Source organism: Panthera leo, chromosome C1, assembly GCF_018350215.1.
Source record: "Panthera leo isolate Ple1 chromosome C1, P.leo_Ple1_pat1.1, whole genome shotgun sequence".
Lineage (NCBI taxonomy): Eukaryota > Metazoa > Chordata > Mammalia > Carnivora > Felidae > Panthera > Panthera leo.
In genome coordinates, this window is record NC_056686.1 from 217,651,066 (window position 1) to 217,677,055 (window position 25,990).

General features: G+C 52.8%; 1 protein-coding gene across 3 annotated transcripts; it reads right to left on the reverse strand.

Moving 5' to 3' along the window:
• Window positions 1-1,136: 1,136 nt before the first annotated feature.
• Window positions 1,137-22,994, reverse strand: LOC122226853 (ILK associated serine/threonine phosphatase). Of its 3 annotated transcripts, XM_042950727.1 has the most exons (13): window positions 22,865-22,898; window positions 15,300-15,388; window positions 14,796-14,852; window positions 13,417-13,500; window positions 12,171-12,287; window positions 10,503-10,629; window positions 8,640-8,746; window positions 8,169-8,262; window positions 7,891-7,978; window positions 6,427-6,548; window positions 3,253-3,372; window positions 1,639-1,720; window positions 1,137-1,416 (listed from the first exon to the last, which is right to left on the reverse strand). In XM_042950727.1, exons 5-13 carry the CDS (start codon window positions 12,268-12,270, stop codon window positions 1,276-1,278), a joined length of 981 nt encoding a protein of 326 aa, XP_042806661.1. In that variant the 5' UTR covers window positions 12,271-12,287; window positions 13,417-13,500; window positions 14,796-14,852; window positions 15,300-15,388; window positions 22,865-22,898; the 3' UTR covers window positions 1,137-1,275. The 3 variants fall into 3 exon arrangements, with proteins under 3 accessions (XP_042806661.1, XP_042806659.1, XP_042806660.1); XM_042950725.1 differs by lacking the exon at window positions 13,417-13,500 and having other exon boundaries at window positions 15,323-15,388; window positions 22,865-22,994; XM_042950726.1 differs by lacking the exon at window positions 13,417-13,500.
• Between the last annotated feature and the right edge of the window lie 2,996 nt (window positions 22,995-25,990).

Sequence of the window (25,990 nt, forward strand, 5' to 3'; positions counted from 1 at the left end):
CTCTGGGACAGTGGCTTTCTGGGCACTGGGGACTCGGGAGTCGCAGACTGGCTCCTGGTTGAAGATGCCGAGTGGATAAAAAGCGTTCTGCTTCACGCCTCTGGAAAGTCAGGGGTCCTTCTCTTCAGTGACACCCCGTCGAATGGAGTCCCGGTCCCCGGCAAGGAGCCTGGCTCCACACTCTCCGGGGAAGGGTGTGCTCAGAACGTGGCGGGGGGACTTGCAGGCCACCAGCTCCACTAAGGGCGCAGAAGGGGCGATAAGGCGCCTGCGCGTGCTGGGCGGGGCCAGCGCAAGTTACCAAACTGCTGCTTCTAAGGCAACGTGGTGGAAACTTACATCATCCTGAGGCAAACACTTAAGGGAGGCCCAAGAGCTGCTTTACTAAAACTCGGTTGCGGTGATCATGTGACCGGTTTTCCGGATCAATAAGGGCTTGGGAAGTATTTTAGTTTCTTCCTGCAAGTAGACTGCATTTTTTAACATCTTCACCAGAAGGGTCCCTCTTTCAAGTGTCCTCACAACTGACCTCAGCCCAGCATAGAGCCAACTGCACGCACATGCCTAACACCAGAAGCTGGATTTCAGAGGTGTTTGCTGCTCCGACCGGGAAAGCGCCCGTTTTACACCCAGGGGGTCCAGATGGGGGGGGGACTCAGGAGACCCGGCACTCCAGAGACCTGGGGCCCGACTGCACCCATTATCAAGGGAATCAGAAATTAGCCGAATTCCATGTCGTTCCGGGAGGGCCTGCCAGAGGCACCTCATGTATCAGGCTACCCCCTCCCCCCACAGCTAGGCCTAGCACCCCGCCCCCACACAATGTTCTGCAACCTTATTTCGCACAGAGAACTGAAAAAAAGCCAGAAGGCTCCGACAGCCTGTCTGGGCAGGTCACTTTCTCAGTTTCCCACTATAAGATGCCACGTCCCCAACCAGGCGCATTACGAGGGCGAAAGAGCACAGGTGAGGTGCCCATGAACTACAAATGTCACAGCAGCCTGTGGGGTCACCACTACAGGCCAATCCAAGATGCCATGACGGTTTGGCCAAGGAAAGACCCAGAGCATATCCAAAAGCAAACACAACCTCTGAAGGGTCAAGAATCATTCAAATGTAATAATGCAAAAGACTAGAAAAAAAAAAAGAAACCTTTATTTACAACCATGGGAGTCCCACAGGAGTACACGAAACACACGTAATGTGCACACACACACACACACACAATGAACCTCTGAAGTCAGCACATGCCGCGCCCCTGGCCTCGCCGCGCCCTCACTGCCCTATCCGCACCACCATCACCGTGACGTTGTCCGCCGAGCCCCGCTGCACCGCCTTGTTGGCCAGCCTGTTGCAGGCTGCTTCATAGCGCGCGTCCACTGTGGGCTTCCCTTCTCGGCTCTGGATCTTCTCATCCTACCGGACAGCAAAGGGGCACAGGTGAGCGGGGGATCCGGTCACCCTCCGAGATGTGGTCTCTGAAAGGAGGAACTGCTCCCCAGCCTCCGTCAGGACAGGCAGCAGGACAAAAGGACCGAGGAGTCCCCTGGGTGGAGTTCACACAGGAAAAGTGCACTGGGGGGCCGCGGGGAGGAAGCCGCGTGCAGCTCGAGCAGCTGGTACCCGGTGAGCTCTTACCTCCAGGCAGGACAAGATGAAGTTGACAGCTTCTTCCGGGGTAAAGACCTTGAAGAGGCCGTCACAGGCCAGCAAAATGAACCTGTAACGGGAAGAAGAAACACAAACGGGTTTTAGCAGCAAACCTTATAAAATGGCTGGACGATGCAGGTAAAACAAACACTTACCCAACTACTCAAAGGCTAAGAATTTTTTAAAACCAATTTGACTTCTGAGAGGTGGAAACTAGCATTTATAGCCATGATACCATCCATCAAAACTGGACTACCCTTCTGTCCGCCCACAAGATGATTATGGACTAACCCAAACGCTAGGTACTTCTTAGGTGAGCTCGAGGTAAATCGTGGAATAAAAACATCAGGTGTTACGGCAAACACTGAATTTCCATCACCACGTGACTGTGTAGACACAGACACGAGGGCCTCGAGCCCTCACGACCCTCACGAAGCGCTGCGAGAGTCCAACACGGCAGGCAGGACAACCAGGTACGTCTATGGTCTGAGAACAGGACCAGGTCCCTTTCAGAGGCCCCCTCCTCTGGACTCCCGAAGGAAGTCCTTGTGTACAACAGGGTGCAGAGGGGGGCTCCCCCACAGCTCTGAGGTGGTCATCCCTCTCTGCTCATGCTAACACCCAGGTCTTGGTTTGTCTTCTGGCAGGGCGCTTCCCCCACAGTGTTCAGTGAGCACGCAGGGTGCCTGGAACCCAGCAGGTGCACGTCCGGGGAGGCTCCCGCCCCGCCCCGCCCCCCTCCCGTGGTGACAGAGCCCGAGTAACTGGTCACACAAAGCCACGACTACAACCCAGAGCAGGGGAGCTGGCACAGCGCACGCCACAGGGGGGCCCGGGCAAGGTCTGGAAAACCAGAGGAGGGGCTGGTGGAAGGAAGCGTCCCAAGACCCCAAGGCCGGCAAGCGCACACGGCCCCGCAAGAGACGCTGGGCAGGTGGGGCCGTGGGGAGGCGCCCTCGCGCGGTGGAGGGAGCAGGCCCGCTCCTTGCGGCTCCTCCTCGGGGCTCCTCCTCGGGGCTCCTCTTGAGCCTCGGGCTGCCTACCCAACCTTCAACTCCTCGCTGAGGGGCCCTGGCCGTGGCGGGCACGGCCGTCTCTTTCTGGCCCCAGCCCGGCGCTGCTTCAACACCTCCCTTCTCCACCAGTCGAACTCCTCAGCATGGAACTCAGGACCCCGCACAACCCACCCCCCGCCCCCCAGCACCCTGCTGGCATCCTTCGATGCTCTCTGCTACTGCTGCCCGCCCGCCCGCGTGTCATGCTCTCCTGCTGCAGTGGCGGTGCATCTTCCCTCTGCCGGGAGGCCCTTCTCTCTCCCACAGGGACGTGGCCCAGGTCCCCCAGAGCACCCGTGCTCCCGACACCCGGTGCCGGAACCCCCCCGCCCCCCCCCCCCCCCCCCCCCCCCCCCCACGTGCGCTACCCTCCTGGACTGGGGGACCCGCCAGGGCAGAAAGCAGTCTGTCTGTTCCTGCAGTCAGGCCCAGGCAGTGCCCACGACAGGACCGCTCCACCCACTCCAGGCTCATGACACAAACTGAAGTCGGGAAGGGAAACCGGACCGTGTGCACGCACCCCCGTGCCTGTGGCACGGCCACGTACCTGTCGTTGGGGGTCAGCTGGCAGCGTCTGATGTCTGGCACAGAGGTGACCCCGCAGCGCTTGTACTGCCCGTCCCCGATGGAGCGCGACACCTCCAGCACACCCAAGACACGTCCGTCCCTAAATCGGGGAAACAGACTCCATGTGACAGATCGTGGGTCCACAGTCCTTCGAGGCAGAGGGAAGACGGAGCCCGCGAGTCTGCTCTGACCCGCGCTGCCGGCCCTGAGCCTCAAGGAACACACGCTCGTCTGCACGTTCCGTGCTGAATCCTGGGCGCCTCCGCCCCGCGGCACCCGACGGCACGGTACACCCCCTGGCTGGCACGGGGCAGCCCCCGACCCCCAACCTGCTATCTTGCCCACACTCAAGCTGGATGTGACAGGACTGGGTCGGGGCCTAGATCTGCTTTTCTATTTCGTGTTTGCCCTGAAGCCCCTCAGGCCACATCTGAGCCCGCAGCCAGGGTAACAGCTGCCGCAGAAGGCCACTTTGAACTTGCACCCAACCGGACTTGGAAAATACCTGAAGGTAACTGTTCCCAGATGCCGAAGCACCGCTTTCTTTACACAGGCTGTGAACGTGGTTTATCTTAATCTGCATCAATTGTAGTATTCTGCACATTAGACTTTTACCCATTCCAATTTTTAATGAATTTATTATTGTTATTTTTTAATGTTTTATTTTATCTTTGAGAGGGAGAGACAGAGCATGAGCAAAGGAAGGGCAGAGAGAGAGGGAGACACAGAGTCTGAAGCAGGCTCCAGGCTCCCAGGTGTCAGCACAGAGCCCGACATGGGGCTTGAACCCACAAACTGTGAGATCGTGACCCGAGCTGAAGTTGGACGCTTAACCAACTGAGCCACCCAGCACCCCAAGTTTATTTATTTTAAGAGAGAGCACGAACAAGGAAGGGGCAGAGAGGGAGGGAGAGAGAGAATCCCAAGTAGGATCTGAGCTGTCAGCACAGAGCCCGACACGGGGCTTGATCTCATGAACCTTGAGGTCATGACCTGAGCCAACATCAAGATTCGCACACTTAATCGACTGAGCCACCCAGGTGTCCCTACACGTTCCGTTTTCCAATGAGGCATCCAGAGATGGGGAGGCAACCTAGAAGTGGGCCTGCATGTCTGTCAGCAGGGGAAAGGGCCCCCGCTCGATGCCCCCGAGAACAATCCCGATGGGCCTGCGTGCTACGCGACCTCCGGCAGCTGCAGACCCCTGGGGCCGCAGGCCCTCGCTGGTGAAACCAGAGAAGGCGCACACGAGGGACGCGTGAGTGCTCAGCAAACGCCAGAGCCGTTCGCGGGGGTCTACAGAGCTTTTCCAAGTGACGGAACATTAGGAAATGCTCCGCAGAGATGCTCTGCAGATGGCTGCGGGTGGCAGGAAGTTCCTCACTGGCCTGGGCCGCTGTGTTGGCACCAGAATCCAGTCCGGTCCCGGCCCTTCACCGTGGCCACACCGTCGCCCTCCCGGCGGGGGCCTCCTGCTGGCATCTTTAGTACAATCATGGAAACGAACAGCAAGGGGGACAAAGTGCACAGGAGCAGAGGAAGACCTGGGTGGGGGGAGGGGCGCTCTCAGCCTCCAGAGCACTAACTGGGAAGCCGCTCAAAGCGCGAGCCCCACAGGAACCCGAGGAGGCGCTTCTTTGGTGGCCTGTGACTAGGCGTGGCCTCCCCCGCCCCAGGCACGAGCCTGGCCTGCTTCGACGCAGCCGCAGGTCCCCAAGACCCGGTCAGCGCCAGCAGCTCCGCACAGAAACCGGCCGGGCGCGGGGTGTGAGCACAGCAGGCCCCGCCCCCGGAAGCACAGCCATTTTCAGTGTGTCCCACGCCCTGCGGGAGCCACAGCAGGGAGCGCCAACGATCACGGGGCCGGAAGAGCCACCTGTACTTCAGAAAACGACGTGGAGAGCTGACCCGCACTCCCAGGCGCAGGACACACGCACGCCAACAACGGACGGGCCGTGTGAAAGCAGGCGGTGAACTCGGGACGCGGGCGACCCCGCACGACTGTCCTCACGGAAAGGGGAGGGACCCAGGTCAACGTGAGTGAATGCCGACTGGACGCCGGTTTCCAACCAAGACAGCGCACAATAGCTGGGGAAATCGGCCAGGAAAGGAGAGAACCCGGCAACCAAAGTTACTCTCTGCGTTCTGTCTGCAACGAACCTTCACACAGGGCAGCCTCACACGTGGCAAAAATGTTCGCTGCTGAATCCAGGCGGTAGATGCTGAAATGTTTTACTATTTTACATTGTTTTCTGTAGGTCTCAAAGTGTCAATGATAGCAGCGGCAGGGCGGGCGTGGAGAAGACAAAGCCGGCCCGCTGCGCTGAGCCACCGCCCTCTCCGAGGGGCTCGTCCTAGCCACACCGTCAAACGACATCGCTAGGACACCTCAACACCGCTCTCAATTCCGTGGAGCCTGGGGACAGAGGGTAGCCGCCACATGGCTGATACTCCTGTCAGCCACGGGACTGTCAATGTCCAAATTTTTTCAAGGAGTTCGGGCAAAAGCAGAATTTTAAAGTTCTAAGAAAGCCAAAGGAGCTCTCAGAGTTGTGACTCCTCTCCAGAGGCCCCGCACCACTGGCCGGAAGCAGCCTAGAGCAGCAGTGATGGACAGAAAATGCCCCTCCGGGGACAGACGGCCGCGGGCTTCCCCGGACCCCTTCCTGCTCTCTCACCCCCACCAGACATCAAGTCCTAACGGTCATACTGTAAGACCGACCAGAAAACGCCCTGGCTAAACTCCGGTAAACGTCCTTCGGTAGAGAAAAGACGAGGAAAGAAGTCAGCCTCGTCAGCCACCTTCGAGAAACAGCGTATGAGAACCAGAGCGGGCATGCGGTCGTCAAAGGTGTAGACAGAGATGGGGCCGCAGACGGAGCAGGTCGGTGCGGGCTACGAAGAGCTACTGCCTTCACCACCTCAGATTCTCTCCTGGAGAATCTGCCTAAAATTGTGGCTTATTCACTTGTGACAAATGACAGTATTCAAGAAAGTTCCCAGGCACACGGTGCGAAACCCCATAACCTCCATTCCCCTGCCTCCCGGCTTCGACCTTGGTCTCCTCCCGCCACAGACACTGCGGAACGCGGCAAGTTCTGCCCTGGGAGGCCCCCCGGCCGCGGCGACGGGGAGCACCCGCCAGCCCTGTTACCTGACATTCCCGCCAGCCTTCTGTATTCTCATGCGCTCCTCATACTGGGTGGGGTTGTGCTCCTTGCTGAGGCTTAAGGCCGCGTGCTTCTGACTCTCCTCATTAAACCGACACAGGATTGCCTGGGAACACGGACAGTCCCACGGTCATGAAGTTCAAAGTTACCAGGTGAAGAGAAAGGTTAACAACAGAGTTTCAGTTCAGTCTCCCGCTGACAAACACGAGTTCAGAGCATCAGGCGGCAAAGAAGCGTCACAGAAACCGCGACCAGGGAGAGGGGCCGTGGTGCGGGTCCAGTCTGGCGCCAGCACCGCGGGACAAGCAGCCAGTCGCTGACCCTCCGCAGGCCGCTGCCCTCTCGTCTGCGACACCCAACGAGGATGAGAGCCCCGGGAGGCGTCGCTACTCCCAGGATCCGCTGCAGGCAGAGGGGAGGGCAGGAGGGCGGGCTGGCCAAGCGCCTCCATTCGCCGCCGCCACCACCGCCTCCACCACGTGGGAACTTCCGGGGAAACCTCAGTCCTGCGGAGCAGGAAGCCCGGAGGATAGGTGTGTGCCTGAGGTCACACAGCAGAGCCAGGAGGCAGACAGGATGCAAATTTGGATCAGGCTCAAAGGTTTTGTTCCCCCCCACCGCCCCCCCCCCAATTTTACTCATGTTACTTGTTATTCAGTCTCAACACATGTGACCTAGGGACGGTCTGCTAGAATATCACCACATAAAACCCACTGCACAGGGACCGTCTGTGATGCTCACTGCTGTCCCCCCAGCGCCTAGTATTTATGCAGAGATCACTCTAAACACGACGGGGTGCGGGCAGCGGTCTCCAGGTGCTGCCTGAGAGCGGGAAGGCTCACTTGGTCACCGTGACCGCTGCCGCAGCACCAGGCTCGCTGAAAGAGGTCCTGCCGCGTGGGGAGGGGGGCGGAGCCAGGTGGCAGGGCGCTGCCCTCCAGCTCTAAGCCATTCCCCACCGCTGGGGCCGGGACACTGGCTGCCACCAGTGGGAAATAAGCAGGTTCTCGCCCGCGGTCACGTGGCCTGGGCTCCGGACACGGCATCACCTAGTGCTTCTCCAACTACTTTTGACTTATTTGGAGTTGAGGGAAGGGCTCGCCCTGTTCCCTCCCAGCCACCTGAAGTCAGAGGCATGCAGCAGAGGAATATTCAAGCTGCTCGCACAGGGATGACATTCTGACCCACAGCCCCATGGCGGCAGAGCGTGTGTGCGTGCACGCGCACACACGCACACGCTCCCCAGGGCCCAAGACGGCCCAGAGAACAAACAGCTCCGGCGCAGCTGCCAGCCCCCTGCCCGGAACGTGGAGTCTGCAGAAGCCCCAGCAGCGGCCCCGCAAGAAAGACCTCAGCCCGTCACCACTTCCCGCCCCGCCGAGCGCACGCTTCCTGGTGCCGGCCACACCCAGCGCCGCCGTCCCGGGAGCGGCTCCGGAGCCACGTACCCGACTGTCTCCGAGGTTGGCGATGTACAGGATGTTGTCCACGGCCAGGACACACGTGGCAGTGGAGCCATCTTTCCAGGCAGGCTTCCTGGGGGCAGACACGTCAGAAACACGGTCACCGCCGACCGACACCCGCGCTTCGAGACTCCCTTCCAGAGCTGAATGGTAAGGTCTGTACCCCGACACGCACGTTAGCGGTCAGGAGAGCTTACTCGGTGGTGGGCGACTGTCAGAAGACCTCCGCGCTCACACACTCATCTTTATGTGATTACACTTACTGGCTCGAAGCTTGTTTAAGGAACTCTTCATCAGTATGCTTAAAAGTGTCCAAAAGGCATCTCTTCACGGTTTTCTCTACGCTGATTACATCTCCTGTTACGGAAGCAACCAGACGACAAACTCTTAAGGGCAAATTCTCCTCCCGCTGCCATTTTGTTTCTGTGTCGTGACCAAGAACATCCCACTTCCTCGCCCGTAAGACAGGGTCAGTGGAGTTTGTTAGCAGTCTCCCAGGTGTGAAGGCAAGACACTCACTCACACACACACAGCTCACGCAAGGTGCCATCACGCAGACGACAAGTCCTACGCCAGGCGCCTACACGGCCCCACCTGCCCACCTCGAGCCCCGCTCCCTTCTGCCCCACCTTCAGAGAGCCACTGACGGTTCTCTGCAACGTGACCCGTCTTCCTGATTTACACTGACAGCAAACACCAAGACGAACACGAACCGACTTTGTTCTCAGTCTCACCTTTAGGAAATTTCCTGATCAAGTTCTGATGCAAGTTCTGTGCAGCAAATTTTGAGGCTCGAATTCCTCCGTGTCCATCAAAAACAGCAAAATATGAAACCCGGGTACTGGAAGAATCAATTGTCAGTTACTGAGATTTTCACAAAGATTGCTCCTGTCCACTAAGGTTTCTAAATCTTATTTCAAACAGTGAGCACTGAAAAGACTGAGGATGCCCCGTGCTAAGACATCAGCCACACTGTCACAACGGAGAAAAAAGACACAACGTTAACTGAGACAAACGTGGAAGTAACTTTCATGGTATTTTTTATTCTAAGTTCATTTAAGTGATTTCTGCACCCAACACGGGGCTCGAACTCATGACCTGGAGATCCAGAGTCACACTCTTCCGACTGAGCCGGCCAGGCGCCTCAACTTTCACGGCATTTTAAAATTAAAAGTAAAAGCTCAGGGCCTTGGCTGGCTCAGTCAGTGGAGCATGAGACTCCTGATCTCGGGGCTGGGGTTTCAAGTCCCACATTGAGTATAGAGATCACTTAAAAATAATCTTAGTTAAAAACTCCCATTTTTCAAAACTCAAGATTAACTGATCTTTCACTGAAGATGAAACTAAAATTCAGAACTTGTATTTAAAACAGATTTCGTTTTAAACCTAACACACCAATACCAGTTACTGATCCGAGACCATGAAAAATACCTCGGAGAGCAGAGGTAATTCCAGAATTGTTACTCAGACTGACCCAGCAGCGAATTCTCAATGCCCACCTTACCACTTATTCCCCTTTCAAATTCTGCCAGAAAGCTTTCATATACAGAATAAACACCATTAACGATTTAAAGCATTTCAAGCAAGAATGAAAATGCCCACGGGAAATGACATTCACTCTGCAGAGCTCTTTCTCAAACATGTTTCGAGTTCCTTTTCAACAGAGACCTCATGAGCTGTGACTAAATACCTTCGTCTGGTTCCTAACACATGGTACCTGCTAAGGCACAGTTTAGTGAGCCCAGTGAGACCCACTCCCCGGGCTCTCCAGAGGCCTTTCCTGGCTTCGAAAGGAACTCCAAAGCATACCACAGTGGTCAACGGCCGCCTAACACCAGGGACTGTGCATACACGTGGTCTTCTCCGCACATGACCAGGTACCAGCAGGGACCATCACTTCCTCACCTGGACAAAACCCACCGGCACCAATGGCTCCGGCACACTGTCCGTTAATAACAGACTGTGACTGTGGAAACACGGCGGTGCCCACACACGTGATCCTTGCCCTAGAGTCCCCCGTGTGCACACACGCATGATCCTTGCCCTACAGAGTCCCCCGTGTGCACATGGGACGTGTGTTAATGACATGCCTTGATGTCCTGCCTTCTGATGTCTTTCCTCCATGCCTCAGAGCTTATCCAAAGGCCTCATTTTAATCTGCACAGTTGCAGGGAAATTTTCACTGTTCTTCTCCTTGATGTCATTTCTGCTCTTTCTCTTTTGGGCCCTGACCACGACATGGCTCTCCTGGATCACCATGCGCCGCTGAAGCAGCTCCCCCCTCCACCTACGGGCTCGCAGAGTAAGAGCGCTCCCTGCCGGAAGCTCCTCAGACACTGGGCAGTCTGTTCCCATTTAACAGGGTTCTCGGCTCTGCCAGAGCCGGGAACAACTTGGGGCCAGACAGCTCTCTGTCGCAGGGCGTCTGGCAGCAACCTGAGCGCCCCCGCCCACGTGACGACCAAAAACGTCGGGAAGGGAAGCACTGTGCAAAATCAAGAACCGAGCAGTCCAAGCGACAGGCCACGCTCCTGAAACCTGCCCACGGAACTCGGGCCAAACGGTCCACAGAGGCCTGCTGGAGCAGGGACACTCACATGAGGGACGATGGGGGCCTGCACTCCTCCGTGATGTCGTTCAGGATGACGTGGGCGTCCTGCATCTCCTCCCGCTCGCCCTTCCGCTCAGCCACGTAGCCTTTCAGACCAAAGATCACCGAGGAGGCTGCGGGAAAGAGAACAAAAGGCCAATACAAAACTGTGCTCTTCCCTCCAGAAGCCCTAGTCCCAGAGCAAACGGGGGGGGGGGGGGGGGGGACGACAGGGGACTCTGGCTGTTTCACTCAGTGATGTCCTAACCGTGCACACGAATAAGCTGCTCCCCCGCAGCCACCTACCTCCCCAGCTGCAATCTGTAACTAAGATCAGACCACTGTTGGACAAGGACGGTCTCTAAAAGGCTGGGCAGTGGGGCCGCCTGGGTGGCTCAGGTCAGGATCTCACGGTGGTGACATCGAGCCCGACACTGGGCTCCACCGCGCTGGGCACAGAGCCCGCCTGGGGTTCTCTCTTGCTCGCGCATGCTCTCTCTCTCTGCCCCTGCCCCACTCTCACACGAACTCCCCCTCTCTCTCAAAAAATAAAAAAGAGAAGGCTGAACACTGAAGAGGGAAGTAGCAGACGACAGCAAGTTAGTACCGACAGCTTCGGTTAAGGCATTAACAGCAGAGCAAGGAATGTGCTGTCGTCCCAAACTGGGGCAAGGGATTGTGTGCAAACCCAGTCTTGTCAGTAATCTAATGAGGGCAGAAAAATTCCTAGTTTAGACACATGCATGGAGTTTATCCCAAATGCCCTGTTGGACACGTGAAACTCTATTCCCATGCCTGAGGCTGGTAATGAATTTGAACAAACAGTAAGACAGTTGCTTCTACTTCAAGTGAGGAAGGAAAGGATAAAGGAGCACACACACCATGGGCACAGAAACCTGCCGACACTGAACGGCCAGGCCTGGTTAAGCTCCTTTTCGGACACCCTAGGGCTGTGTAAACAATAAAACGAACACGTTGACAGAGCCGTTGACAGAGCCGTTGCTGGTAAGCACGGTGCTCTTGAGGCTCGAGGCCGTGACCAGCTAACCTACGGCCCCGTCCTTAAGCGGGTTAGTAGGCTCCTCACACGCCTCCCAGTGGGGTGCCTCCCGGCGCACCCCACGGCTTTCGCTCGGAAGCTCTGGGGCAAAGGACAAAATGATCTGTACGGTGTGTGAACATCCACGGCTACCTCTCTTTAACTGATACTTTTCATTTCTTCTCCACTCTGACAAGTTACAGAGCTGACTACAAATTTCAACCGGTTTTTCCAGCCTCAGGCTCCTTCTTGGGAAGCTGCCTACTAAGCTGATCACAAATTCAAAGTGCTCAGCAACAGGCTGTGAACAAAGACAGGGGTCAGAGAGAAAGTGGGGGCCCAACAAGCTAACCATTCACTAGACAAGGTGAAGTCAAAATGACCTGGGTTTTCTAACCCTCGAAGAACAAACGTGGGTTTCCGGCCTGACCAAAGATGGGCCAGAGACGAACAGAAAAGTTAGGAGAGGAGGCAAAAGTAAACTCGGAAGTCTGTCTGCAAAAAGAGAACCCTGCCAGTTTCTTAAACACAGACACGAAACAGAAGTGTCCCGAATGGGAAAGCTGAGCTCGTTTTTGCTCTGGGTTGTTTTAAGATGGGAAGTCTAATACATTTGTTTTCAAACTGTCTGAAAACCTTTACAAACTTTCTTTTCCACAAGCTCTTCGCTGCCGTTCTCTTCTTCAGGGGCTCTTCTCTTTGCTCCTTTCCCTTCGTTCTTTACCGTCTGGGACATCGAAGCGTCAAGAGAACCTGGACACGAGGAGAAGCCAGAAAGACACAGCTACAGACTGTCAAAGTCCCCAGCCGACCAGGCTCCACCCCAGCCCCGAGACGAAACGACGTGCGGCGCGAACACCGGGAGAGAGGCAGGCACAGGGATCTCATGGCGAGGACTTGGAGGGGTGGGCAGTGGGCCGGGTGCCCGCCAGGAGGGACCACAGGTCAAGATCCAGGTCCTGCTCAGGCCAACTGTGAGAGGATCTGCAAGGAGGGTCGTCAGTGGTAAAAACAGCCCACATTTTGGGGCTGTGACACACACGAGGCTCCATACCCACAGGCCCTTATTAACAGGGAAGTTTCCAAAATGTGCAAAGTGACACGTCCTGAACAAGTCAAGAAAGCATCAAGTGCCCCGAGAGGGTTACAATGAGGTAAATGTCAGGTTTTAAGAACCGTGTATTGCGAAAGGCCAAACAGGACCGCTGAAGCCATTCACACTTGCAGAGGGATGAGTCTGTATTCAAGCCAAAAAGCTAAGAGCACCTGCAGGGTGCGTGCGTTTTGGAAGGAGAAAGTCTAGTCTCAAATTAAGGCAAGTGACTTGACCTCCCCGCCTCGGTTTCTCGACCCGTAACACAGGGAGAACACTGTCATCTCGGAAGGTGGGGACGAGGTAAGTAGAAGCATTTATCACAGTGCCTGGGTCATCACGTACCCAAGAAATGGCAGCCGTTGTCATAGTAAGCAGCCCTAAGTACTCTCTGCATAAAAGCATGTGACCATCTACTCAATTATCCTTCACCAGACATTTCTGAGTACAGAGGAAGGGAAGAAAATGTCCCTGCAGAGTCAATTACTTGCAAAAGGACAGATATCTGCAACAGTAGGACATAACACACACCCTGCCCCACATAGTAAAGCACGTTAACTGAGAAAATTTCACTAATGTTTCCAATATACTTTCCCCCAAGGTCTTTCCAGTAGCCTCCCGTCACGTACTGTTTATCCCAGCTTTCCCGTGCGTATGTAAAACGATCTTCCTCTCTTTTAACTCGCAAATCAGAGACATTTTTATAGCTTTGTTACTGACTCCTAATTGAATCACTTGTAGTCAGAGAATGTGGTCTGTATATGAAATCAATTCATTAGTGGGACTTACTTTATGGCCTAGAATGTAGTCGATTTTGTATACGGTGAATATGTCTTCTCAAGAAATTCAATATATTGGATGCAAGGTTAGATTCTAAATCCGAAAAAATCAAGCCTGTTAATAATGGTGCAAAATCTTCTAAGTTGTTACTAGTTGATTGTCCTTTGTCCTGGGAAGAACTAAGACACAGCTATGTTGAATTTTCTTTTATTAAACCTGTAAAGAGCCCTGTTAAGTTGATGTTTGCACGCATTAACTTTCATTGTAAGGCTGCTGTCCTTATAGGCAAGGTTTCAGGTTTAACTGTGAATGAGAGAATGCTGTGGTGTTTTAGTAAAGCCCGAAAGCCTGAGAATTCTCACGTTAGAGGCCTGTAATAACTTGTTCTAAATACAGAACTATGCTAACTTAATCCATACATTCTAGACTAACCCTGATTATTTTTATGTAATGAATTAGTAACGCAAAAGATCGACTTGAAAATCAGCAGCAAGTGTTGTACTTGACGACATAAGGAAGGTATTTACACCAGCAGATAACTGCAGGTGAAAATAGACAGCCTGCCCCCGGTCCCCTCACTCTTGTCCTGTGGCCCCCTGTCCTGCCCTCACTTAGAGCGATTCCACGTGAGAAGTCCTCGGTGAGACAGAAGAGGAGACTCATCACTGTGACCACTGACCGGAACCTGCTCTTTTCTCCCCTTCGACCTAACTGGGATATAGAAAGGAAAAAACATTTCCAGGAACAGGTAGAACCAATGTGAACAGGCTTGGCAAAAATGAAATCAAATCAATAAAGGTTCTTGAGAAAAAATAAGGACTGAATGAAAATAACCAACTAAGGTTTCAAGAAATTCCAAGAAAACTCCTGCACACGGTCTGTACTAGTTACTAAACCAGTGTCATTCAGATTGTATTTTCTTGAGATCAAAATTCTTTTTAATGTAGGTGCCATAAAAGAGAAGACTATCTGTTTTTATAGGTTCAGGGATATTAAAAATATTTTAACTATGTCATATAGTCAGAGACTTCTGCTGAATACACTGGAGTCTGTCACTATCAGAGGCACAGACGGACTGCTTTTTTTTTTTTTTATAAAATGTTAAAAACAAAGTTTAAATGACTAAGCTCTTAATTCTTAAAGTCAGTTGCAAGAGGTGGAACCCCAAGAAGTAAACAATAATCACCAAAAAGTGATGCTGTGTATAATCTTTTTGTTTCCACCCGATGGTGCCTATTTCTTTTGTGATTTTAATAAATCTCATGCTGTATGCTGGTTTCATGTCATCCTAAGCTCTGTAGAATCTATTAATAAATACATTTTACATAAGGATACAATTTTTATGTATTATTTCCATTGGCACATTGAACCTTTTCCCTCCCACTTACCTGAATCCCCACTGCTGGCTGGTGGGAGATCATCAAAAAGCAAAGGTCCCCCTGATCCTGAAACACAGCAGAACACTCAGTGAGCCCACAAAACCTGGGGGAGGCAAGAGCTTCAGAATCCATCCCACCAGGACACCTATGCAGGTCAATGAAATCATCTCAAAACTCTCGTGTCAATCCAGTGGCAACTCATACTTCGGTAAATAATGGCTCGAACCTATTTTATTTTAAATCCTATCAATCAAAGGAAACAAAAATCTGCCTGAAAGAGTTAAATCTGATTTCAGCTGGTAAAGTAAACACTCAAATGAACCGGAGGAAACTGCTCAACGTTTTTATGCAGCTCCTCAGGGCTAGCGACTAGTGGATTTTTCTGCCTTACCTGATGCCATGGATTCAAAACTTAAGACAGTCCAACACCTAAAACATCTGTGTGTTGAAAATGGGGGAAAGGGAGAAAGATTTGAGACAACTACAACCCCAGGATGACACGTTGACACACACCTGGGAGAGCCTGAAGACTGTACCTGAGTCAGTACTGCTGGCCGGAGGGAGGTCGTCGAAGAGCAGAGGTCCCTTCTGAGCTTCTTTGCCTACAACACAGAGCACCTGCTTAAAGAGCATCTGGTCACCAGCCAGGACACATTTTCGGGGGGGGGGGGGGGGGTACCTTCTGAGATGTTTACTATTAAGTTCAAATTTTCTCCTCTTTGTTGGACAAACTTTTTAAAAGTATTTTCTGGACAGCCATTTAACACGGACATTTGCTTCCAACAGTTACAGTCAACAGAAAAGCGATGAAAGACGACCCAACTGGCATTTGAAGGGCCACTGGGTATTTTGAGGAAAACAAATATTTTTTTTCTCCATAATTTCATGCCTGAAAGCAACAAACGCTTAAAAACCTTTCTTTAAAAATAAATCCTGGGAAGAAAAATACAGATTCTAGGCCAAGAAAACAATTATTGGGTCCCTCAAGATAAAACTTCAAAGACAGAGGGACTCTTCCAAGATATGTGGTCTTCAAAAGTCCTATTTCAATAGCATTCTGAACTGACCACCAAATAGAAGGTCAAACAAATGAGCACAGAGAAGGTGAGGGGCTGAAGGAAGCAAATCGGTGTTAACCCGGCATCCCCAGCAAGTGCCCACGTCAATTACCATCTATGGAGAAAATGAGGAATTTCAGATACTCCAAGACAATAAACTCAGCAGAAAGCCAGGGAAATTTTTTATCTAAAAATTTACACACCAAAAGTACCTGTCTTAAATGCTTTATACTCCATTATCCCTTTCCACATAAAATTTAACCACCGTTCCTTATTCTCCAGCTTTCCCCCAAATTTCTATGTAAGCTATTAAACACTTGAACGGGGTGTGTGTGTGTGTGTGTGTGTGTGTGTGTGTGTGTAAGGGCTGAAGACGCAGGTGTGCACAATCCCATCCTGCATTTGGCCCCCTCTGGTTCCCCGGAGTTCAGGTACAGAAATGTCCTCATTTCACAACCAGTTCAATTGTAAGCTCCAAAAGGCTCCGTAGCATCCTTTTGCCTCTATGTAGAAACGAACTGGGTATCAATCCTACTCTTTTAAAAACAAAAGCTTAAATTAAAATATAGAAACTCCAAGGAAAGAAGTATCTTCAGGGGTTTTTAGGTCAAAAGTACCTTAAATACCTGATAAATTTCTAATTTAACAAAAAGTAGTAACTCTTCTGCTTTACACCCTAATTCAAATGGGAAATGTCTATTTCATTAAATTATACCGTTCTCCCTCAGGATTTCCCAAACTAACGGCAAATACTACCGTTTATCTCACACATGACATAAACACCCTACAGAAAGTATTCAAAAAGCAGCATCGCCAGGCCATTAAATGGCATGCAGAATGACCACTTAGTCAACAGTCCTCCTCCCAGGATCCCTAATGTTCCGACAGGGCACTTCCAAGAGGAACCCAAACCATATTGTGTCTGAGCCTCAAACGCCCATTCTCCTGACAGACTCCAAATGCAGGACAGGCGCACCGCGTTCAGCGGGGCCCGGGGGCCAGGCGTCTCAGGAGACAGAACGTTACAGGGAGGAGGCCGACCTGAAAAGCAGCCCACCCTTCCGCTGGGGCCAGGTCAGGTTTTCGCTTCTGAATTAAACTACCCATCTGAATCAGGTCCCCCGACTGCCACTGTCCAATGGGGAAGTCCGCTCTCCCCAGGGAAGACATCTTCAGTTCTTGCAAGCATTCCTCCCAGCACAGCCCCGGCCCGGCCTCTACCCTGTGGCTACAACTCGGACGCAGGGCACGGATCCGAGCAGCACCCCAGGCAATGGCCCATCTCCGCGGGGTGAATAGAACGCGCTTCTCCACTCCTTCTCACTCTGGGATACTGGAATCCCGTAAGTGCGATTTCAATTAAACATGAGAGCATCTCATTTCTTTTGGCCACAGCTGAGAATGGCTTGTAAAAGTAATGAACATTTACTGCCTTCCAGGCACTGTTCTATATTCTAGCACTCTATCTATCTTCAGTGCATCAATTCTTACAACAGTTTTACAAGGTGAGTACCATTACTGTGTTCCTCATGGATGAGGAAACTGAGGCAATCAGGCGCAATAATGCCCAAGGGAAAGCCCGTAAGGGGTGGGGAGTCCAAGCCAGGCAGCCTGGCTTCCCAGTCCATGCTCTCGTGAGGTGCCACACTGCTTCCACACGGCATCTCATTTAACCCTTCCAACAACCCCACGAACACAATCTCGAGGCTCTAGGTCTCTGGAATACGTCACTGAAAGGATCAAATAGCTTGCATTTGTATTCTTAAAAAAAAAAAATCTGTGGGGTATCTGGCTGGCTCAGTCAGTAGAGTATGCAACCCTTGGTCTCGGGGTTCTGAGTTCAAGCCCCATGTTGGGTGTAGAAATTACCTAAAAATAAAATCTTAAAAAAATTTATGGGGGCGCTTGAGTGTCTCAGTCGGTTAAGAATCTGACTTCGGCTCAGATCATGATCTCGCGGTTCATGAGTTCCAGCCCCACATCGGGCTCTGTGCTGACGGCTGGGAGCCTGGGGCCTGCTTCCAATTCTGTGCCCCCCCCCCACTCTGCCCCTCCCCTGCTCACGCTCTCTCTCAAAAATAAATATACATTAAAAAATTTTGTTTTTAAATCTGTAAGTCATAGATGATGTAACAAAAACTTATGATCAGCCAGAATCTTACATTCTATTTTGGATAAATAGTAATTCAAAGTATTTGGGGCTGCAATATTTAAGACAAATGTGACTGTGACCCAAAACTTTGGAAGAAGGCCCCCCAGAATTCTAAATATAAGAACTTAATGAAGAATGAGACAGGGCTAAAGACTGTTTTCCTTTACACTTAATCTCACCCAGGGTTTTCTGTTTCGAGTCCTCTACATTCTGAAGCTGAGAAAACTACTTTTGGGTGGATCATATTCACATCAGCTAACGGCTGCCATGCACACTAAAGCAACAAGAGGGTCAAATATTTCGCTTCAACTGTTCTCTGCACCTGAATCTTTTCAGGCTCAAATGCAATGTACCACAGAAGCATCAGAAAAAGCCCCCACTCTGCCCCCCCCCCCGTAACAGAGGAGTGTGCACGTTCCACTTTCTTTCAGGCTGATGCCCTTGTGCACGAGCATTCTAACTTCTGGAAGGCAGAAGCATACTGCACACAACAGTACACACACCCTTGTTCATATAAGCCCTCGGGGCTCGTTCCAGCTAGCACACCTGGGTCGAATTACGCTTCCTGACAGCTGGGTACTGGGGGGGGGGGGGGGGGGGGGGTCGTCCAGTTCCCTTACTGGTGGGCGCGCAGGCCGATTCCAGTGTCCCGCAGGACCAACAATGCCACAGCAAACCACCGACGTGTCCCCTACCTAATGTGCTAGACTGCTGCTCAAAGGGTATGAGCGGTTTAAGCCTGGCAGATGCCAACATTCGTTCCCCCAAAGCTGTGGTAACTCCCACTCCCAACACACTTCACGAGAATGTCCGTTCCTCTCCATCCTCACCGCCATGTTGACAAATTTCAATGTGATGGGTGAAAACATGGAACCATCAGTGATGTGCTATTCCTTTCCCCAGTGACTGAGGAAGCGCAGCTCTGGTTCCAGCTGCTGGTCATTCGCATCTCTTCTTCCATGAACTTCCACGAATGGCCTTTGACCATTTTCAAATGGGTTATTTGTCTTTTTTTCTTTTTTTTTAGAGAGAGCATGCATGCAAGTGGGGGAGGAACAGAGGGAGACAGAGAGGAAGGGGGGAAGAGAAGGGAGGAGGGGGAGAGGGGAGAGGGAGGGAGGGAGAGAGAGAGAGAGGGAGAGAGAGAGAGAATATGAATCTTAAGCAGGCTTCACGCCCAGCGCGGGGCTCGATCCCACGACTCTTCCCAGAACCCAAGAGTCGGCTCAACCGACTAAGCCATCCAGGTACCAAAGTCTTTTTTTATTATTACAGTGTATGAGCCTTTCATTTATTAAGGCTCATTAGTAATGTGTACTTAAATTATTTTCTGTTCATCTTTTGCCTTTGTGGTTATTTTGTCCCGCAGAATTTTTTATTTTTACATAGCTAAATCCACTTCAATTTTTTATGAGTTTTTTCCCTTGCTTATCGCTGAAGTTTTATAATTAAAGTCTTTTTTTCCCTAGTATCTTAACCTTTATTCTACATTTAGGTCTCTAGGTTTTTTCCCAAGAAATATCCTGAAGACAGACTGTCCTGCAGTATTTACCTAGTCCCCACAGCTGACCGTCGGTTTCAAAGCATACTGGCGTAGCAACCTAGTAAGTGAAAGAACCACCCTATAAAACTGAAACCAGCTTACTGCCAAAGCAACTTTAAACCAGGACACCTTTAACTTGTTTGGATTATCAATGATAAGCTGTTGACCTTAAAGACATCAAGTGAGCACTTTCAGGAGTAAGATACAGCAGAGAAGTTTCACTCCGGTCTGACATGGACATACTTCCTCTTTTTGACAAACCCTCTACACACAAAAGACTGGATTCACTCGGCAATCTAATCTGTACGGGGAGTGAAAACTAATAATTTAGCACAAAATCTGAAAACATTTAATGCGTTCCTTCTCCATGTTTCTTCAGATCATAAAAATTAAAAGGCTTGGAGGCAGGAGCATTAGATGGAACGTCTAAAACAACAACAACAACAAAAATCAAAGAGCTACTTAAACAAAATACACTTGATGTGAGCTGAGCAGTGTGAAATTTCCTACCTTTTCACAAAATCCAGTTAAGAGTGCATTTTTACTCCCTTTTAGGTAGCCGCTGAAGTTCACAGTTCATTTACTAACTAACATCCGCTAGGCACTGACCATGTGCTACACCTGTGCTAAGCACCTTACATGTAGGTCCCTCTCTAGTCCATGGGCTCACAGAAGGAACCAGCAATCCCATTTTACAGATATGGGGAACGGCCACAGAAGGCAGTTAGTGGATCGGAAACCAGTTTGACTACATGTCCAAAACCACTCTTCTCCAGGACTGTGAGAATGACTAGTCTTTTACCGGTCGCTGCAGTAGCTCAGAAATCTGTGGCACCTGGACATCATATGTGAGGGTCACGATGATGCAGTTTTGCCTCATCTTTCCATACACTGTATTATTTTTTGTAATGTTTCTTTATTTGAGAGCGAGAGAGAGCACCCACGCATGTGCAGGGGTGGGGCAGAGAGAGCGAGACACAGAATCCGAAGCAGGCTCTAGGCTCCGAGCGGTCAGCACAGGGCCCGACATGGGGCTCGAACTCACAGGTGGCGAGATCATGACCTGAGCCAGAGTCAGATGCTTAACTGACTGAGCCACCCAGGCACCCCTCCATCCACTTTATGAAACCAACCTTATTTTCCTTTCATGTACTCCACTAATTTTATCAGTCAATACCACAGATTTTCTAAAACACAATATGGTGTTGAAATTAATTTTTCAAAAATCACAGTATTTCCACAAGATAGTGAAATCAGAATCTGTTCTCGTTCAAGCGATTTTAACCTGTTACCTCTCATGTTGTCAGTTTTAACCAACTGCACGGCCAGAGAACTTTGGATCCCAATTCTTACCACTCACTTTACTGCTTATCCCGCTCAGCTTCTGGCCATCCACAAATTCAGAAAGCATGCCTTCTTTGTTTTTAAAGCTATTTTAAAAAATATACTCAGCCAAGCAGGGCCTGGGCAGTGTCAGTGCCCTTCCCACAAGCAGGGGGCAGTTTACTCATCCAGGGAACAGGGGTTTAAACACTTTGCAGCCCCTTTGCCACCCTGGCATCTCAGCCAGGGGTTGGAGACACCCTCCCCCCCTACCCTGGATTTGGTGGCAAGCTGCCAAGTACCAACTTGTAAGCCTTCTGAGTTGTCAGATTTTGTATCACCTAAAGGGTGCCCTCCCCTGAGCAAATTAATTTCTGGTAAAAAGTCACAGTTTTTTGTTTTTTGTTTTTTTTTTAAATGATAGGCTTACAGGCACATCCGCAAATCCACACTCTGCCCCAAACATACTCAGAGAGAAGGTATATTCCATCAACAGGGTTTAAAAAAAAAAAAAAAAAAAAAAAAAAGACTGCACACACCAGGCCAGAGCTTTTAACCCCAACTAGAACAATTTAGGAAGTGAATGGTCGAGTTGAGCACACAGGCTCAAAGACAGTTACTCAGATGCTTCTGTACCATCAGAATGGTAAGTGGGGGAGAGTTAACGGTGCCATTACTGGGAATGATGGCCCCATAAAGGCTGGCCAGACGGTTCACGTGCCACAAGCCAGAATCCAGGCCTGGCGCAGGGCAGGACCACCCCTCCTTAAGAGCCCCAAGTTCACCACTCCTCCACACCAGTATGTTCACGCAGTCCGGAGAACTGAATGCCGCCGCCCGATCGCTGCCTCGCCTAGACAAATCACAAGTCCACCCAAGCTCAGAGGCCCCATCCCAGCACCGCCTCCTTCCCCAGCGTTTCTGGATGGACTACAATCACTCCTCCAGGCCCTGCGGCATTTCCCACGGTCGCTAACTTTTGCCAGTTTTAATTATAATCACTTGCATTCCCGTTTAAGCTCTCTGCAGGCAAAGACTGGAGCTCGCTGTACACCCCCCTATTCCCCACAACAGTAGTTTCCAAACCACAGTCTCCAGACTTCTGCCGCACTGGCCAAAAGCCCCTGGGGATTTAACCACACAGACGCAGGACCCTACCTTGGAGGCTTTCCGATTTAGTGGACGGAGGCAAGCCTGGAAATCTGAACTTGTTCTCAAAGTTTTCCAGGTCTTCTGCCACCGAGTTAGGCTTAGAACGGAGGCCCTATAGAGTGGAGCGTCTCCCTGATCGTCCCCGCGTGTGAAAGCACTGATCAGCCTCGCCGAGCGAAACCCGGGGCGGCCACAACGCCTAGGATGCGCTGGGCTAACAAAGGCCTGGTCCCAGGCCGCTCGAGCGCGGCGGAGCTCACACCACCGCGACGAGAACACGCACAGCCGCCGAGGCCCGGGCGCAGCCGACGCGCGCACCTGCGCCGGTGCTCTGGCCTTTGGGGAGACGGGGGACGTCGTGGGGCCCGGGGAAGGAGGGAAGAAACTACTGAGAAAAGTAAAATCCTAAGAGCGCTGGGAACGAGCCCTCCCTCTGGGCGTCAGAAACGCGAAGGACCGCGCCGCTGGTTGCTTCGGCGTCGGGGGTGGAACCAGAGCGGACCGCAGCCCCGAATCTGCGGCCCGGCCGCAAGGACAGCGGCGGGGAGTCGGCCGCCAGGCCGCGAGGCCGGGTGGTGCGCGCGGGGCCCCGGGCTCGGGCCGACCCTCCGCCGCCGCACGTGCGGGCCGCACACAAAGGACGCGGCGGCCCGCGGCCGGCTCCCGGGCCCGCCCTTGTGCCTGCGCAGCCGACATGGCGGAGACGCGCCGGGGCGCCGCGGGGCCCGCCGCCCCGGCCCGGCAGGCCGCGCTCGCCCCCGCTCCGCCCCGCCGCCCGCCTCAGGCGCCGCGGGCCTCCAGGCCGCCGCCGCGCGCCCTCCCCTGGCCGGCCGGGCGGCCACCCGCTTACCGGCAGCCGGGCGCGGCGAGCGCTCGGGCTCCGGCAGGTCCCCGAACAGGTCCATGGCCGAGACTGGGCGGCAGCGGCGGCGGTGGCGGCGGCAGCGGCGGTCGCGCAGCCCGAGGGCGGCGGCGGCAGCGGCGGCGGCGGGGCGGTGGCGGCCCGGGCGCCGTCAATCACCCGAAGGCGGGCCCGGAACACCACCAATCGGCGCGCGGCGTGGCGCGGCCACCCCAGAGTCCCGCGCGCGGGTGGGCGGGGCGGCGCGCATGCGCCGAGGCTGATTTCGCCCTGGCGGGCGGAGCCGACGTCGCGGCAGCCACGTTCCCGGCAGGCGGCGGGTCTGGCTCTTCCTGCTGTCCTCCGGTCGGGCGTCCGGTGCCAGGAAGCCGGCCTGGGGAGAATTGCCGAAGCTCAGGGGACCAGCGTAGTGGGCACTCTTGTCCGGGAAGGCGTTCCGTGCCGTAGCCCTCACACCGCCGCGGTCGGCGCTGGCCCCGAACCCCGGGGAAGTGCGGGGTGTGGAGGGCGTGTTCCCTCGACCTGTCTGCCCCTGTCCGCGCTCCTGGCGGGCGGGAAAGACGGCGCTTCCGTGACGCCGGGGCTCTGTCCCGCGACCGCCAGCCCGCACGCAGCGAGGCCTCGGCGTTCCCCTACCCAGTACACACAATTTGAGCGAACGTGGACATCGGGCTCTGGCGGGGGAGGAAAATGAGGCCCCTCTGATCATGTCTGAACTCAGACAAAATGTGAACGTAGTCCAAGCCACGAGCCCTGCCTGATACGAGTGACTGCTGCTTCTGGACCGATCACAGATTTAGCTGTGTCTGATCTTCCTGCCTTTCAGATAAGATCGATTAAGGCATCCTGTCAGGGCATCTCTTCCTCTTGTTGACATTTTTTCCAATCCAGAGCAAAGCCCCCATCCTTAAAATGTTTCCCCAAATTACCGGCCACACATCCCAGTCTGCTAAGTGCTTTCCAACATCTGACCACTGACGTTTCCAGGGTGGTGGTCTCCCTCCCTCCCACCCTGCGATGAGTAGGAAACCCAACTTGTTTCCATTGCAGGGGTATTCCTGGTGATGTCTGGCTTTAGGACTTTGAAGGGCCCAGCGAGCCTTCACGCCTCTCTCTTGCAGGACTGCTCACTCCTCGCCCTCCCCAGAGAAATGCCCCTCCCTCACAGCAGAAATACTCTGCAGTAACAATACTCACAGCCTCCCATGCCCTTGCCTCTCATGCACAGGGCAGCCGACCCCAAGCCAGCTTGATCTCCTGACTTCTCCAAAACAGCTCTTGCTAAGCTCTCCGGTAATTTCCCACTCCATTGTTAGATGCGACTGACCTTTCTAGTCATCTTACACGAACCCCAGCAGCATTGACACCTTGGCCACTTCTTGACTCGCAAGACACGTCGTCATCGCTCTCCTGGTTTTATTTCTGTTCGCTGACTGCTCTGTCTCTGCCTCCTCCACAGGCCCAGGGTCTTCTGCCTGGCTATTCGTGGATGGAGTTCTTTAAGACTTGATCCTGGGTCCTCTCCTCATCCCATATTCCCTCCCTTGGCAATCTCGTCCACACTTGGCTTGAATTACTGTTCATCTGAACATGGTTTGTTAATTTATATATCCTACCAGCTCCAGAGCCACATATTCAAATAAGTACCCACGTGATGCCTCATGGATGTCTCAAAGGTACCTCAAACTCAACAAGTCCCGACTGAAACCATTTTTTTCACTCTCCACCCCTACCCCCTTCAATCTGTTCTCCTTCCAGGGTTGACGCCCTGTGCTCCTACACCAGAACCCCCCTAATGGAAGACAGCCTCTAAGGTGGCCCCCATGGTCTCCACCTCCTGGTATACAACCCTTTGTGTGGTCTCCTACCTTTGAGTGTGGCCGGGGCCTGTGACTTGCTCTGGCCAATAGAGTCCAGCAAAGGTGTCAGGATGCATGTGATTACGTGGATATGATTCTTTCACACGGGTTTGTGACACCCATCCTGCCTGGGGACTCACCCTCCCTTGCTGACTTTGAAGAAGCAAGTTGCCATGTTGTGAGCCACAGTAGAGGAGGACAGCAATAAGGAACTGAGGGTGGCTTCCAGGTGATGGCAAGAAACCGAGGCTTTCTAAAAAAAAATTTTTTTAACGTTTTATTTATTTTTGAGACAGGGAGAGACAGAGCATGAACGGGGGAGGGTCAGAGAGAGAGGGAGACAGAATCTGAAACAGGCTCCAGGCTCTGAGCAGTCAGCACAGAGCCCGACGCGGGGCTTGAACTCCTGAACCGTGAGATCATGACCTGAGCCAAGGTCGGAGGTTTAACCGACTGAGCCACCCAGGCGCCCCTAGAAACCGAGGCTTTCAATCCAAGAACCCATAAGGCGATGAGCGCTACCCACGGTTATCTGAGCTCGGAAGCAGATCCTTCCTAGTTGAGCCTCACATGAGACCCCAGCCCGGGCCAACACGTGACTGCAGCCTTGTAGAAGACCCAGCTGCGCCCAGACTCCTGACCTGTGGAAACTGCGGGATACTAGACGGGTGTGGTTTTAAGCTGCTGAGTTTGTGGTCATTTGTTAGGCAGCAGCATATGCCTGACACACCGTCCATCACCAAGTCCTCTCAGTTTCATCTTCTGAATGTCTTCTGGATCCACTCCCTGACCCCACCCCCGTCAAGTCTGTGTCACCAAATCACAGCCTCCTGTCAGGCTTCTCTCTTGGGGCTTCTCTCGATCCCTTGTACTTGTCTTTCTCTGTCTTGTCCCAGGGCATTTTCTCAGGTCCCCTGGCTTGAGATGTTCTCCTCGACCCCCTTCTCCTGGGTAAATTCCATTCATTCCTCAGATTTCAGCCGAGTCATCAATTCCTCAGGAAAACCTTTCTTGAGTGCCCCAAGCACCCTTTACAGCTGTTGTCATAGTTACAGTTTTACAGTTGTTTATGTCATCATTTCGTGGATGAACCGTATCTCCCGTCAGAATGTGAGCAGGTGGAGGTCAGGAGCCATGTTTGGTCCTACGTACCCTGAGCACCGGCACGTAATAGGTGCTCGTATACATTGGTTGGATGAATGAATGAGTGAAAGACTGTGTCCATTTTTGAAGTTCAAAGTGCATGACACAGCCT